This window comes from Dermacentor andersoni, chromosome 6 (genome assembly GCF_023375885.2).
Source record: "Dermacentor andersoni chromosome 6, qqDerAnde1_hic_scaffold, whole genome shotgun sequence".
Taxonomy (NCBI): Eukaryota; Metazoa; Arthropoda; class Arachnida; order Ixodida; family Ixodidae; genus Dermacentor; species Dermacentor andersoni.
Window position 1 is genome coordinate 41,613,153 of NC_092819.1, and position 16,308 is coordinate 41,629,460.

Sequence of the window (16,308 nt, forward strand, 5' to 3'; positions counted from 1 at the left end):
ATCCCAGATCTAGCAGTCGCGCCGTATGCACGCCAATGCTAATGTCCCTTTCGAGCGATCTCCCCTACATTAAACATTCACAATGGGAACGAGAAGCCTGTGCGACTCCAATTCCGTTTTGCACAGCTCCCCGATGCCGAAAGGAGTGCTTCCGCATGGCAGTATAGTAACCACTGCGGCTAAGACATTCAGTGCAGAGCCTACCACCGCTTTTGCTGCTAGTGTCTCTCTATACATCGCGATAGCGCGTGCGCTCGGAATGGAGACAGAACCACGAAAAGGCGACGCTTTTAGCGTGAAAGAAAAAAATATCTCCGGTGAAACCAGTTTAAGACTAGGGCTTTCTCCTCCGTCCTGTCTTCCTGACCCTGCTTGCGAACTGGTTCCGCGGAATCGAAAGTGGCAGTGGTGGTTCGCCACAGTCGCAAAAAGGAGGAGAAGTGGGGGGAGGGGGGGTCGCAACCGAAAAGCTTCCGTAGAGAGATGAGAGTCACGCAACCCGGGAAAGGCGGCCGATTGAAGTACGATTCTGTAGCAGGTGTGAGCCGACGCCGCGTTATCGGCGTGGCAACCGCAGCTCTTCATTAGCCATGCGCCGGACGGGGTCAGTGCACGGTTTAAACGAGGTCAAAGACTCGTCAAGCGAGGCTGCGGTTCGTCTCTCGCGGGTGCCTTCCCCCTGTACGGATCGGTCGTGGACTAGTTCGAAGAGGCCCCGCTCTTGCATGCCAACCTCGTCCTGTGGTCTCAGGAATGCGAAACAACTCGCGTTTTAGCTGGAAGCGGTCGTCTTGCGCTAGTATGTACGCAGGTGGAATAACACTTCGGGGTCTCTTCCTTCCAGATGGTATATTTTATGTGCCCCGAGTCGTGAATTCGTAACATCACAAAGGTGTGTAGATTATTAGTCTGTTCTGATTACCCTGCGGGGAACGACGAGCGCGAAAGGATTTTGAAGGCTACGAACACGATTCGTGGTGGCAAAGCATCGGGGATGGTTTTTCATCAGTTCGCTCGATTTGATCTCTCTCCCGTTTTGATTTAAACATTTTTCTTTATTGCATATCTTGCATGTTTTAGTATTTGTCCTAAATCCCAACGAACTTCCGTTAACCTTAACAGCTCTTAGCTAGAAATTACTCAATTAATAAAGTTACTGTTCTCCAACTCATTCGGAACCTTGCCACTCACTTCACTCGCACTACTCGTACCGGATTTGCACCTTGCCCCTGAAGGTGCAGACTTCGACCTCCCTACTTTTGCTCATATTACCACCCTCGCCATAAACGTGTCCATCTCGGACCTCTTTATGGTTGTTACTAGCCACTGTCACTAGATAATCAGATCGGCGTACCAATTCACCGCGTGTGTCATAAAATGCGCAGTACGTATGCGGGCATCTTGACCGTACGATAACACATTGGTAGTCTTTATGGCTTTTTTTTTTTTGTCTTTATGGGTCTGCCAAGAGAAGACGCGGGAAACCTGCCCAAAGGCACTCCTAGCAATTGCGCATCTTGTTACAGATTAGCCGCCATTGCCGATTATTCTGATCACGTCGCAGACATCTCGCTAGCGGCCGATTAATAACTACGCGTTCATATATATTAGATACGTATAATGTCGCCCCCCTCCCCCTCTTTAGGATAACCTAAAAGAAAGTTCGTAACCACACTATGGTACGGGCGATTCCAGAGGTTGTGTAGGGTATTTGTAATTTGGAGAAGAGACGGGCGGTATTTTGGAGTTGCGACCATCGGCGAGCTTTATTCCGCTGCGAACTCTCCAAAGCGCGACTGTGCGCTGAAGTTAAAGAGGCTGACCCTTCGCAGTATGCGACTCTGCAACTGGATAGCGTTCGTAGTCCATGAATGAAGCCCTATCTCAACCACTCCGCTGTGACCTGTGGCGCCTTCCAGTGATTACTGTGAACTACTATTTTAGAGCGCGAGTCAGATACGAAGTGGTCACTACTTCAGATGGAAGGATCTGTAGGGAATGAAATGATGCTCTCTGTCTCTTTAGTGAGGATTGGTGGCTTTAGGAATAGTAACACTCCATTCCTGTAATCTTCTAGAGGTGTGCGTGCATGCGTGCGCACGTGCTCACGCTCAATATTGTGTCTAATTTATTATGTCCTAAGCATGACGTGTCACACAAATCTGTAACAACATTATCCTACCGGCCACTTGGGTACTGAAAATTGAAAACACGAACAATTCTTCAAAAAAGGCGTTTAGCGTATTGACGGAGATGGGGGTGGGGTGTCTGGACAAAACTGCTAGCCTGTTATTCCTTCAGTCTGTGTTGTGTTTGTAAGCTTACACAGTCAATAATAAATACTATGGTGGTGGTGGTGCTGGGGTGGCAGCAAACAAGGTTATCTTGGCATACATAGCCGGCAAGACAATCTGTGGCAAATAACGCGGTTTCGAGCTGCGGCAGAGATAAAGTCGCAACATCTTTTAAGCAAATGATTGCCGCTAATACTGCACTTTTGTAGGAAGTTTAGAAACTTGTAAATATTGCAAAGATAAAGCTATTTAACAAATGAACAGGCAAAATTTCTGATGGACAAGGTCGGAACGTCCATGTCCTTCGTCTGAGCTTGCACTGTTGATATCCTATGATGAAAACAAGTCCAAATCTTAACTCTTTCTAGAGGTAACGTATACCAAGTTGCTGCCCTCAACATGCAAGTGGAATCGTCGTACGAAACGGCATTGCGGCCCAGTATATTTTATTAAATTGTAACAGCAATATTTGAAAAGTTGCAATGGGAATAATTTAGCAAGAAGCACGCCTAATTCCATAGTAATAAGTTTATTAAACGTAATGAGAAGTTAATCATAACGCAAACGAACCCCCCCCCCCCCCAATCCCAGTTTTACTGTTCGCGCGGGCTGGTTTCGTTTTGATGGCTAGCCCGAGAATAAATTATACAGGAAAGCAACGCTAACATCCCTACTGTACCGTGCTCCCTATACTTTCCCACTGTTTCAGCGCAAGCCACACCGGATGGATAGACAGGATGGATGGATGTTATAAGCGTCCCCTTTGGAACAGGGAGATGGATTGCTCCACCAAGCTCTTATTTTATTGCCTAATGTCCTAACTATGTTAAAAAAGAAAAAAAACACGATTAATTCCCACAACCAAATTTTCTGAACCCTATTGTGAACTTTGTTTTTGTACGTCTCCGTTTTCTGTCGTTTCCCTACTTTTCTTCGACCAACCTTCTAATCGCCTCTTACTAATCTCCCGCCCCCACCCTCCCCACTGCGGACATGTTTACTTTCCCCCTGCTCTCGCTGAACTCAAGGAGTCCAGCGATGCCTAAATCTACCGCTGGGCAGATAACTTCACATTCTAACATGCTCCATCGTTTCCCTAGCTTTACCACAGCAAGCACATGCTTCTTCCTTCTTATATCTCGCTTTATAAGTGCGTGTTCTAAGGCGCCCTTATCTCGCTTCGAAAAGTAAGGAGCTTCCCTTTGAGTTATCATAAATTGTTTCTTTCCTGATTTCGTTTCTCTTTTTCCTCTTTAGTTACTCATGGCAGGTTTCTTTTCCATTTCCGCCACCCGTGAGGTTATCTCAGCTTCTCCGACTGTCCGCTTAACGTTCTTTGTTGCTGTGTTGCTCATCATACAAGCCGCATACTTGCTGGTAAGCTTCGTAGTTATTTTCCTCTACTGTGAATCGATGTTATTCCTGTGCAAATATCTCAGCACTCTCCCAGCCGATTCACTTTCTTCCATATTCCTCAGTCGTTCTTCATACTCAATTTTACTGCGAGCTTCCCTAACTTCAAAACTAGTCCAGACCATATCACCCTGCACAGCTTCATTCGTAGTCTCCTCGTGAGCGCGCAATGCGAGGCGTCCCACTGACCTTTGGTTCCCATCGACTGCTGATTGTACCCCTGCTTTCAAGCAAATAACCGCATTTCCAAATATACCGCCTGGAACAATTACACCTTTCCACATACCCCAGAGCACCTCGGGCCTATTGTATCCGCATAGCGCTCTGTTTCATTATGGCTGCATTTCTCTTCCCCTTTACTATTGTTTTTTCCTGTGCTTCCATATATTTATTGCCTTCGTTTATCCACATATCAAGGTATTTATATTTTACGCGAGGTATTTCCTGGCCTTGTATTGTCACTGTATGTTCGGTGTTTTCATTGAATACCATAACACCCGATTTCTAAACGCAAAATTTCAGACCAAACTTATCAACTTCCGGTCCACAGATATTAGCCAGACGTTGCACATCACATTGCTTGTTAGGTAGCAAGACAATTTCGTCCGCATAAAACAAACTTGGAAGCTGCTGCTCTAGTACTGTACCCGCATGTCTGTATGAAATAGTAAACCCGATACTTCCTTCTTGCGCCCTTTCCATGCTCACCATGTACATCATAAACAGCAGTGGGGATAAAGGGTACCCCTGCCTCGGTCCCTTGTTGATATCAACTTTCTCCTCGCTCCTCACTCCTTCCCACTCAACGCAAACGGTATTTTCTAGGTAAATCTATCTCAGAGCTGTAGGCAATCTTCACCTAAGCCTTCCCTTTCCAGAATATCCCTCAAAATGTTGCGGTCTACGTTGTCATACGCTCCTGTAATGTCTAAAAAAGCCACATATAGCGTTCTCCTTTCTACTCTTCATATTTCAATACACTGGGTAAGGACAAATAAGTCATCATCCAAAGGCCTACCTATTCTGAAGCCATTCTGAAGTTCCCCCAAAATGCCATTATTCTCTGCCCATGCTTGGAGCTTTAACTTAATTGCCTGCATTGCTAACCGGTATATTATCGATGTGACTGTCAACGGTCTATGCGAGCGAATTCTGTCTTTCTCCCCTTACCTTTATGATTTAAATTCCTCCTACATTGTCGGCAACCGTCTGGTATTCGTCTGTCTTTTAGACCTTTTCTACTGCTTTCAACGGAGCTGCCTTACTTATTGGTCCTAGTTCATTAATCAACTTAACGGGAACCTCTTTTAGCCCCGTGGCTGTGCGCTTAGCAATTTTCTCTTGCACCATGCAAGCAATTTACTCATTACACCGTGTAAGCATGTCAACGCCCCTGGCGGATCCAAATGGGGGTCTCCGGACAATTCCCCCTCACCTCCCCCCGCAATGTGCTGGCACTTCTGCAAAATATAGTTGAGCGTACAGTGCCCTTACCTTTCCTGGTCGTACACCTTGCAAAGGTTTTTCACCTAGACGGAGGGCGTAAAGGCAAGTATGGGACTCTTACACTACAGATGGTCCCTGGGAGACTTGGACATTGAGAACGTTCTGCGATTTAGCCCGAAAGATAAACTTTCCCTGACCGTCAAGGAGGAGACACGTTGGCATACTTGCAGAGCATCTGGAGTCCACCCCATGGCCAAGAAGGAGACCTCGGCAGGTGACTTTTTTTTTTTTCGCGACCTGCTCTCTATCGCCGAGGACTGCGCGGCTCGCTCGGAAGGCGTTATACGCTATAGCTGAATGGAGGTGCAGCTTTCCCGTAGCAGCGCGACGAAAGTGAGCCTCTTATCACCGACACCGGAGAGAGTGTTTTCTTCGCACTCGCGCGTTCCCAGCCGACCACACAGCGTGGTATATATGGGGTTCACGTACGTTCCACGCACGAGCCAGCTGCTATATCCCTATCCACCGATGCAACGACCTTGTTCCTGCTGCCTACGGTCTAAGGCGTTAAAGAGAGGAAATAGGTTGAACTGCATGTTACTAAACTACCCTCTCTAGAACATGAAAAAAAGACACTTTTATAGGGCGGGCAGGCTCTAAACCAGAAAAGGCGTAAAAACAACAGAAAAAAAACGGATAGCAACGCCGCCTTGAAGTTCCCGCACTAGCTCCCCATGACGTCACAGATTTCGACAGGGCCTTCACGATAGGTAGTTTCCTTTTTATTATTTTTTAATGGTAAAAGTGGACTATGTCGTATACTATAAGAAAACAGTTTTAGCAATTTTCGAGGATTTTCACTGAGACTCGTAACCCTTAAGCACAAGAAAGTGATTTCAGATTCATGACGTCACCCAGACATACCGGCGCTGGGTATTGTCCGGAAATAAAAAAAAATGAATTTAATTTTGCCTGTACTTTTTTGCATCTAATAATAAAGATATTGCAGCGCCATTTGCGAATATAGAGTTTCTATATTAGTACAGTATCACAATCTATTCTGCTTTTCTGTTCAATACCACCTTCTCATTTTCCCAATTCAACGTAATAACGGTGTTTGTTGCGATGTTTCTTTTTCTTTTTCTCCCCTCTTTTTTATCGTGGGGCAGGGGGGGGGGGGAGCGTGAGGGTATTCGTGACACAGCAAGACCAGGAGACAAAAAGCAATATACGGTGAACACACACATGCATTGAGTGCTGATTTTCATCGTGTCCTCCCTTCCATCACGTGTTTCGTTACTATTTCTCTCTTCCTGAGGCGTCATTAACCTTGAAATGCGCCCCTGCCAATTCGCCAACTTACCGTACTTTTTTTTTTGTCATGTCTAGAAGTAACATTGAAAACAAAGATGCTGAACTGATGCGATTTTGATAGGTAACTGAGAGGTCAAGATGTTGTTCGACCACGAAAACGCAAATTAATTGCCTTCTTCACGTTGCCAGTACGGTGAATGGAGTCAAAAAGAGAGCGGGAAAATCACCAAATATGTCATTCCTGGTGGCTACGACATAACCACTAACACAATCCGCGTGAAATATCAAAAGCCTCGAGTTATATTAGTGGGAAGGTTACAAGTTCGAGTCAACCCGCCGTGGTTGCTCAGTGGCTATGGTGTTGGGCTGTTGAGCACGAGGTCGCGGGATCGAATCCCGGGCGCCAACGCGAAGCCACTCGTGTACTTAGATTTAGGTGCACGTTAAAGAACCCCAGGTGGTCAAAATTTCCGGAGTCCTCTACTACGGCGTGCCTCATAATCAGGAAGGGGTTTTGGCACGTTAAACCCTATTTTTTTTTTTAAGTTCGAGTCAGCCAATACAGTCCACGCGTTTCTACGAAAACACCATTACTATAAGGAGACTCATTTGATAACTTTGTTTCTTTTTTCTATTTATCAAGTGACCCTGCTGTAAGCTAGGCTGGCTCGATAGTATCGTAAACAGTCTCACGTTTCGTTTCCACCGTACCTAAAAAGCTAGTTTCCCGGTTCTTCTCTCCCGGCTTCGCCTCGCTCCGTACAAGTCTCCCCAAGCAACTGAAGCACGCTTCCGGGCTCCTATTTCTAGGTCAATATCCAGAGCGGGGCTTATCTCTTGTTTTCCAACACCGTGGAGATAAGCTGCGTCTGCAACGTTTTTTCCGAATGTCAGCTTGCTCACGAGGCATGCGAAGCTGATTAACGCCAACAAAAAAAGAAGAAGAAAAATCTCTTTAGGCTCGTTCGTACGTAACTGCGCATATTATGGAAGAAGCGAGCACCACGAGGTCGTGGTGCGCAATAATCCGTCGCTCTAACCTCAAGCAGCGGATCCTTAGAGGTCTTGAAAGACTACCCTTTCATTCATGCGACACTTTCAGAATACGGTGAAATAGGTGACAATCATTGCCACTATTTTCGGTATACCTTACCAGTCAGTCAGTAAGTTTTGTGCTTTAAGTACTCCAGTCAGTGGCTATCTGATCAGAATAAAAGGCGGTCTTTCTTGATTCTGTTATATGAAATCGTGTAGCTCTCATTATAGGGCGACTACATCGCATTCTTTTATTTTCATTTAAGAAACATACGTTATGTTTCAGCTCTTTTCATAATTGTTTGTCGATTACTCACCCGAATATTTATTTTTACACTCGGCGTTGGCTCTGCGGCTACAGCGTTGCCCGAGCACTGGGTCGTAGGTTCGATCCCCTGCCGCGGCGGCCGCGTTTCGATCGGTCCGAAGGGCAAGCACGCTCGAGTGTTTATATTAAGGCACAGGCGAAATAATCCAAGGTGGTCAAATTTAATCCGGAGCTTAAAGCGCCAGGGTAGTCTTGGAACGTCAAACCTCCACGAATCTACCAATGTTTCTTTCTGGAAAGCAGTTAAATGAGATTCGTTTTCAATTTTCTTTATGTCTGATGCGCAACATGACAAGAAAGAGAGAGAGAAGTGCTGATAAAAGAAAAGCCAATGAGGTTAACCAGGCTGAGCCCAGTTGTCTACCCTGCACTGAGCAAGGGGGAAAGGTAACTCAAAGATGAGAAGGAGAAAAGCTCACAGCATATTCACGGAGAAACACTCCGGGAAGCATTAATCGTTCACTTCCTCACAAGCAATCATTCAGGCTGGTGCATCCCAAACGCGCCGCAGCACTTTTGCAGCTTTGCACATCGCAGAATCCGAAGCCCATGGTCCCGAGATCTTCTAGTAACATTAGTTTCCTTCTTGGACTTTCTACGGGAAGAGAACTTCATCTATTTCTAACTGAACTTCTGTTTACTCTTCAATTTCCCCGAAGCTTTACACTACATAAGAAAATAGTCAAGGCTGATGGTCGCAACCAAATTAAGGAAAAGCAGTACAACAACTTCAGTGAAAGGCTTGCCCTAAAGCTGCCCGAAGGGCAAGCCTCTCCCGATAGGAACGAGTAGGATCATTAATGAAACGCCTATACTCGCAGGCGTCATAGTAAGGTTTCTTCTCGCCGAATAAAACCGGATAACATTTGTAACTTCATATACGAGTTCATGGCGCATATTGATGCCGGTTAGTTAACTCCACTGTATTCCACTTTATGTGATATTGGCTAGACCACTGAAGTGCTGCGCTGCAACCGTTCTCGACGACGGAATCGAGGGGCTTTCATTTTCTCCCTGTGCCTCACGGGCAGCTTCGTCGGCGCTTTCATTGACAATGATGTTGCAGTGCCCCGGTAGCCGCTGAAATACCAGTCGTAGCCTCTGTCAAGTGGTTGTGTAATCTCGATGGTAGCGTAAACCGACCAAAGGGGCCATTGTTTTATATACACTGTCCAACTGGACCAGCTAGTTAGCGCGGAAAAAGCATGTGCGCTTGTACACTTCAGTGCGTACCTGCATTGTTGTGAATAATTCATCATCATCATTATCAGCCTATCTTATGTCCACTGCAGGATGAAGGCCTCTCCCTGCGATCTCCAATTACTCCTGTCTTGCGCCAACCGATTCCAACTTGAGCAGGCGAATTCCCTAATTTTATCACACCGCCTAGTTTTCTGTCGTCCTCGACTGCGCTTTTGTTCTCTTGGCACCCATTTTGTAACTCTAGTGGTCCACCGGTTACCTAACCTACGCATTACATGGGCTGCCCAGCTCAATTTCTTTCTCTTATTGTCAATGTCAATTATAATATTGTCTATCCTTGTTTGCTCTCTGGTCCACCGCGCTCTCTTCCTGTGTCTTAACGTTATGCCGAACATTCTTCGTTCCATCGCTCTTTGCGCGGTCCTTAACTTTTTCTCGAGCGTCTTTGTCAACCTCCAATTTTCTGCCCCATATGTTAGCACTGGTAGAATGCGTTGATTGTACACCTTTCTTTTCAATGACAGGGTAAGCTTCCAGTCAGGATCCGGCAATATCGGCCGTATGCACACCAACTCATTTTTATTCTTATGTAATTTCTCTTCTCATGACCAGGGTCCCATGTGAGTAACTGACCAAGGTAAACGTAGCCTTCCACAGACTCTAGAGGCTGACTGGTGATCCTGAACTCTTGTTCCCTTGCCCGGCTATTATTCATTATCTTTTTCTTTTGCGCATTAATCTTCAACCCCACTCTTACTCTCAGTTGAGGTACTCAATCATTTGTTGTAACTTGTCCCCAGTGTTGCTGAACAGGACAATGTCATCTGCAAATCGAAGGTTGCTGAGATATTCGACGTTGACCCTCACTCCTAAGCTTTTCCAGTTTAATAGCTTGAATACTTCTTTCAAGCCCACAGGGAATAGCATTGGAGAAATCGTGTCTTGTGATACCCTTTTCTTTATAGGTATCTACTTTTCTTGTAGAAAGATGTTCCCGTAAGCCTCCTGTACTCCTTGATTACGTAATGCATCTGACTCCTGGTGTCTACTGAATCAAATGCCTTTTCATAATCTATGAAAGTCATATAGAGAGGCTGATTGTACTCTGCGGATTTCTCGATTACCTGATTGATGACATGGATGCTGTCCTCTGTAGAGTATCCCTTCCTAAAGCCAGCCTGTTCTCTTGGTTGACTGAAGTCAAGTGTAGCCCTTATTATATTGGATATTATCTTGATTAATATTTTATCGAATACTGGAAGTAAGCTAACGGGCCTATAAATATTAAATTCTTTAACGCCTTCCATTTTAGGAATCAGTGTAATGTTGCCACTCTTCCAGCTCTCTGGAACCCTTGGAATTGTGAGACATCTCGTATAAAGGGCCGCAAGCTTTTCAAGCACGACATCTCCAGTTTTGATTAAATTGAGTGTTATTCCATCTTCTCCTACCGCTTTTTCACCGCTTCATGTCTTGCAAGGCCATTCTAACTTCATCGCTGGTTATAGAAGGAGTCTCTGTAACCTGCTCATTACTACTTCGAATCTAGGTAGCGTGGCTGCTCTAGGTACTGTAGAGGTCAGTATAGAATTCTTCCGCTTCTTTTCCTATATCTTCGAAATTGCTGATATTACCCCTGCTTATCTTTCGGTGCATATATCTTGGCTTGGCCTATGCCAAGTTTTCTTCTCACTGATTTCACGCTGCGTCCATTCCTTACTGCTTCCTCAGTCTTTCTCACGTTATAATTTGGAATATCCCTTGTTTTCTCCTTGTTGATCCGTTTTCACAGTTACGCGAATTCTATCTGATCTCTTGAGTTGGACCTTCATCCTTTGTCGTTTCTTTATCATGTCCTTCGTGACTTGGGAGAGCTTACCTACTGGTTGCCTTGGTCCCTTGCCTCCCACTTCAATTGCTGCTTCTGAAGCCAGCCTAATTACGGTTTCATTCATTAGCTCCATGTCATCTTCATTGCTCTATTCTAAGGCTGCATATTTGTTTGTAAGCACCAGTCTGAATTGGTCTGCTTTTTCCCTTAGTGCGTCTAGGTTTTCCTGTTTCTTCTTGACTAGTTCTACTCTCTCTCTTCATATTGAGGTAAATCTTACACCTCACCAGCCTAGGATCACTGCACTTTATCCTACTTAACACTTCTACATCCTGCAGTATGCTGGAATCGGCTGAAAGTATGAAATCTATTTCATTTCTTGTTTCTCCATTAGCGCTTTTCCAGGAATAATTACTGGGCCGTAATGAATTGATCATTATGTCTCTAATAAACCGTAAGCGACTAAGGGTTCATTTTATCCTAAAAGTCGTCAAATTTTGACAGATAGCTTGCGCTTATTAGGGCACGGCAACTTGCTATTGAACTGAACAATGCAATCTTGAGTGCGCAATTTTAGTCACTTCGCTTTTCAATTACCTTCCTTTTTTTTTTTTTTTTGAACTAGCAGGGATTCAGAACTTATTACCGAAAGTTTTGTTCGCTTGAAATAAATAAAATCTATAACGAACACATATCTAACGAAGCGAAACCATATATAACACATCTACCCGCTGTGGTTGCTTAGCGGCTATGATGTTGGGCTGCTAAGCACTAGGTTGTGGGATCAAATCCCGGCCACGGCGGCCGCATTTCGATGGGGGTGAAATGCGCAAACGCCCGTGTGCTTAGATTTAGGTGCGTGTTAAAGAACCCCAGGTGGTCTATATTTCCGGTGTCCTCCACTATATACGGCGTGCCTCACAATCAGAAAGCGGTTTTGGCACGTAAATCCCCATAATTTAATTTTTAAAATTTAACACGTCTAAATAAGTACACATCTATAACGAAACGTATTATTGCTTCCTTGTACGGAACACACACACGGCCAAAAAAAAAGATGGAGGGAAGTACCTTTGAGGAAAATTCGGTCGTTCTGTTCTTGTCGACTCTTATAAAACAGGTTATCAACAGTTGACTATTCTAACCAACCGACCTACTCCAATGTCAACTGCAGCACTTTATGGTTTGCTTTCTTCTTTTTTTTTTTGCGAACAATGCGCTAAAGTTCAGGCACCCTTCATAGCTCATTGCCTCTGTAGGGGTGAGTGGGGCCATCCTAGTAAAAAAACTGAAAGAAAAACATTAGAAACAAAGGTCATTTCTTGCTGCCAAGCCCCTAGTAGCCAGCTATTAAGGGCAAACCCTCTGTGCGCCTCGCAAATCCGATTTTTCAACTCGCACTTGGCAAAACTCTGAAAAACGACCACCGTGTCCATGCCGCACAGACAAGATGTGCGGGTCGTCTTGCAGTTCCACTAAAACGACCAAGGCCATCGGCTTCCTCTCCACCGGTTTCGGATGCTTTCCTGACCGCTAGCTCACGTTTCTTGTTCTCCTCTCGCCATCTTCATTCTTTTCTTTTTCTTCTTTTTGCCCGCAAGTGGCCTCTTGTCTAAAGTGTTTCGGAGCTCGCGCTGTTTCCCCAGCCGCGCGGCGTCCTTTGCGGCCATTCGCGTTTAGCGGACGACGTGCCGCTCTCCGAAGGCCGTTGAACCAAGGCGACCATCCCGCGAACGACGACACCAGTGGGCTCTTCTGTTGCCCCGCGGAGCCTAATCTACGCGCCACATCTGCTGTACTATGACGCCGGGGAGACGTGAAATAAAGAACGAGTACCGACCAGACACGCTAGCTAGGGAAGGGGAATATCGTGGTGCCTTTGGCGGAGGCCGTTCACTCCGGGTCGAGCTAGGGGTTAGTGCAACGCGACGCGAGACAGCTGGTCCCGGCCTAGCCCCAGCACTTCCTCACTTGAACGCCTTCGTGTTTACCCGCCTTTTATGTTCTGATACACCAGTTCTCTTTTTTTTTTTTTTTCGGCTACCATTTCTTGTAACCGGCAGACTGCGACACATAATACGAGCTCCTCTCTTGTCCCCCCGCCGGACCACGAGTATAGAAAGACGACCGAACGTTGTGCCCCGTTGGGGGGTAAGGCGGGGCAACCTTTTTCATCGTTGTAGTCGTTACCCCTTTCTGAGAAAGGGTTGGGAGAGTGGGTACGTGACGGAGAGTGAGGGATGGAGGAATTCGAGCAGTTGCGAGCCTAGGTGAGGTGAGACAGAGAAACGCACTTCCTGCTTTTTTCGTGCGTTTGCTTTGTGACGCCCCCTGATGGAGCGGGGAAAGAGACGGACCCACCCCACACGGCCGACCTTCTCTTTTCTTCCAACCGCTCTCCTCGTTTCTTTCATTTTTATTTTCTGCCGTTTCCTTTCAGTATTTTCTTTATGACTTCTTTCTTTTCTTCCCTCCCTCCTGTCTGGTGTGCACGTTCTCGTGGCTGCATTGTTGTCAATAACGAGCCACGGCGCAACGGACAAGAGAGAAGCAGCTCTGCCGGAAGGAGATTACGCGCATGACGCGATGCCAATTGCTTCCTCACGCTCGCGGGTGGGCTTACCCCCCCTGCCCCGCGTAATCCAGGCTCGGTTTGTTGCCACTGATCGCTTAAGATGCCTTCTGCTTTTCGCTCGTTACGTGACCGTTAGAAGCGTCCTCAGTGCAATGCCTTGGTCAGGAAGGCGGTTCTAATGCAGAAAAAGATAATATCATTCGAATTTCAATTTTTCTTTCTTTCTCTTTTAAGTGCCAGTGTCAGGAAAGATGTTCTGACCCCACATCACGCTAAGGCTGGGAACTCGCAGTTTGTCATGCTACACCTGCACGACTGCTCTGTGTTAGCGCTGCCGTCTCTTCGTCGCTCGGCGATCGTCCGCTAACCAACTCGGGAAGCTGCTCCTGCGCTTTATATCTTCCTGTGAAACTTATCCTTTTTTTCTTCCTTTTTTTCTTTCTTTCCGTCCATCAACTTCATCTGTCGCCAATATTTATTTGTTTATTTATTTATTTATTTTGAATCTATTTTTGCAGTCCTTTTTATTTACTTTGCCTTGACCAGACATGTTTTGTGTTTTGTATGGTGCGATGGTATCCACCACCGTCTTCACGTGACTAGGGTGCAACCCCGTTCAGTTGTACCTCCACTCAAACACGTACAACAGAAAAACTTATTTACACAATATATACATTATTTAGAATAACCTATAGGAACAATTTGGCTTCTATAATTTAACGAGCGTTAAAATTACGAATGCTTTTACGCTGAGCTTCCTCGAGCACCTTGGACGCACCGTATCGCCGGCTCATCCGTTCCCTCACCACGGCCCCTCCTTTTAGTGCCCTATATTCGTTGTATCTGGCCAAGTCTCTACAGCCAGTTGGGAACAATGAAAAGGTGAACGTAGCTCCAATTCGCTCTATCTAACCAGGTCCGTACACGTATTTGGTAACCGTGTAAGGAGAGCAATGATGGATTAAAGTACCAGTATCTGTCCTAATGCTGTCGGTCGATGTAGTTCAGTGTCAACCAGTACCTTTAGACACGACAATGGCGAAGGAGAATCTCCTCCCGTCCTACTCAGTCCTGAGAAGGCTGGCTCGAGAAACGTGCGGTAATCTGAACACCAGAAGAAAACCGACAACGAGAACCAATTAAGTAGACACTAGGAGACATGCTCGACAACGTTATTTTCCCATCGTTCAGTGGCTCCTATCACAACCGCGGCAACGCAAGGGTTTGCTCCATTCTATGACCACATACTTTAGGCTAACATCGGCATCCACGGATCACGAATAAAAGCCGCCAGACGGAAGGAAAAGGTAATGCGCAACTCCATCTTTTTTTTTTTTTTTTCAGACACGTCAAATCTCTAAGGAACTCTCTCATAAACGTGTAAACTGGATGTCATGACATCATCACCTTCTCTGGGCAGTCGCACCTCAAGGTACACTACAACCATGCCTACAAGCAGCCCAATTCAGCTGTGTGCGCAAGACAAGTCCCAACTTGCCGGGAGAAACTCTTTTCAAGACCGCAGACAACCAAGACGTTTTCCAAGCTTTGGCTCGTAATATCTTGCGTTTATTTACTTGTTTCTCAGGGAGTAAATACAGCGAACTATATTCGTTATACCTAGGCAACTCTACAGCCAGTTGAAAACGATGTAGGGTAAATGTAGTTCCATATTCTCTTAATCTAGCCGAGTCTGTACACGCATATGGCAACCATGTAAGAGAAACAATGGCGGATTAAAATACTAGTGTCTGTCCTAGTCCTGTCGATGTAATCCAGTCACTCGGTATCTTTCAAGACACCGCATTCATCTCCCACCTATCCGCTCAGCCCGCTGTTTGTTCGGAGCTGACTCCATCGCCTCGCATGACCCTGACGTCACTACTCTTTTCCTCCTTCGCCGAGGGACAACCTCCTCCTCCACTGCTGAAACTTGACGACGCCTTTCTTTTTTATTAAGTAATGTGTTTGTTTTCATTGCAAAAAATTGCAAACGATGGAGGAGGCCAATGTAAACGCTGCAAAAAGGCAGCTTGAGGTGCTATTAGCCCCACTTACAAGGGGGCAGTGAGTCGCGCAAACATCACAAATTGGCAAAACATCACGTTTTCATCAAAATTTGTCATTTTTCGTCCCGCGATAATTTATAACCCGCCAAATGATCTGTAGTGCAATGGTAATGTAGAAAAACGAGCACATGAAATAAGACGGAAAGTTGGGGAAAGTGCATAATTATTCGTCTTTTTTGTGTCGTCCGCTTACGCTGTTTACACTATGGAGCATATGAAAGCCACATCAGTCTAGGCACATATTTTTATCGTTTTTCTTTTAGTTTTCTTTTTTTTAGGCATCGTTCCTGGAGCAGCTTTCGCGCTGCGCGTATGCATGCCTGCGATCGCGTTTTGCATTCTGCTCCGTGGATAGTACACTTCGTGACATTCCTGACCCAGCAATGTGTGAAAAACTTCGCCATACCGGCCCTGCGAAAGTAAATGTCCAGTAAAGCTGTTGAAAACCACCACCACAACTGCTGAGGAGGGTATGCAATGCTTTATGGCTTTAGAGTAATGGTAGTAGTGATATGTTGGAGTAATGGTAGGAATGGGAGTAAGGGCAATTTTGACGGCACGCCACCGCCCGTAGCGTTGCTGCCACAACATTGAAATTAGTTGCTAGGCTGGTTACATTATATAACCCCCCCCCCCCGCCCCCCCCCTGAAGTGCTAGGAACGTCACACCACACATGACAAGCTGGCGTCACCACGGCCGCTTGCGCAACAGTCATCTTCACCTGGAAACGTATGCGGAGAGCGCTACGTGCTTTGAATTGCTATCACGAGGGCCTTATCAATTATGTGGCTTGGATGCT

At 45.8% G+C, this 16,308-nt stretch overlaps 1 protein-coding gene across 5 annotated transcripts in view; it reads right to left on the reverse strand.

Moving 5' to 3' along the window:
• LOC126521955 (cytochrome P450 302a1, mitochondrial-like) overlaps positions 1-16,308 on the reverse strand; it is a 73,488-nt gene that overhangs the window by 35,170 nt on the left and 22,010 nt on the right. Inside the window, exon 3 of one of the 5 annotated variants that reach the window (XM_055066194.2) lies at positions 14,461-14,543. The exons of 1 other annotated variant lie outside the window; for it this stretch is intronic. Coding sequence is in view for 1 of the 4 variants with exons in the window: in XM_072288710.1 (XP_072144811.1) it covers positions 5,351-5,404 (54 nt within the window). In the remaining 3 variants the exon portion in view is untranslated. Of the gene's footprint in view, positions 1-5,350; positions 5,738-7,160; positions 7,263-14,460; positions 16,102-16,308 lie in introns of those variants that run through there. 3 more of the 5 variants (XM_055066193.2, XM_050170707.3, XM_072288710.1) reach the window with 3 other exon arrangements.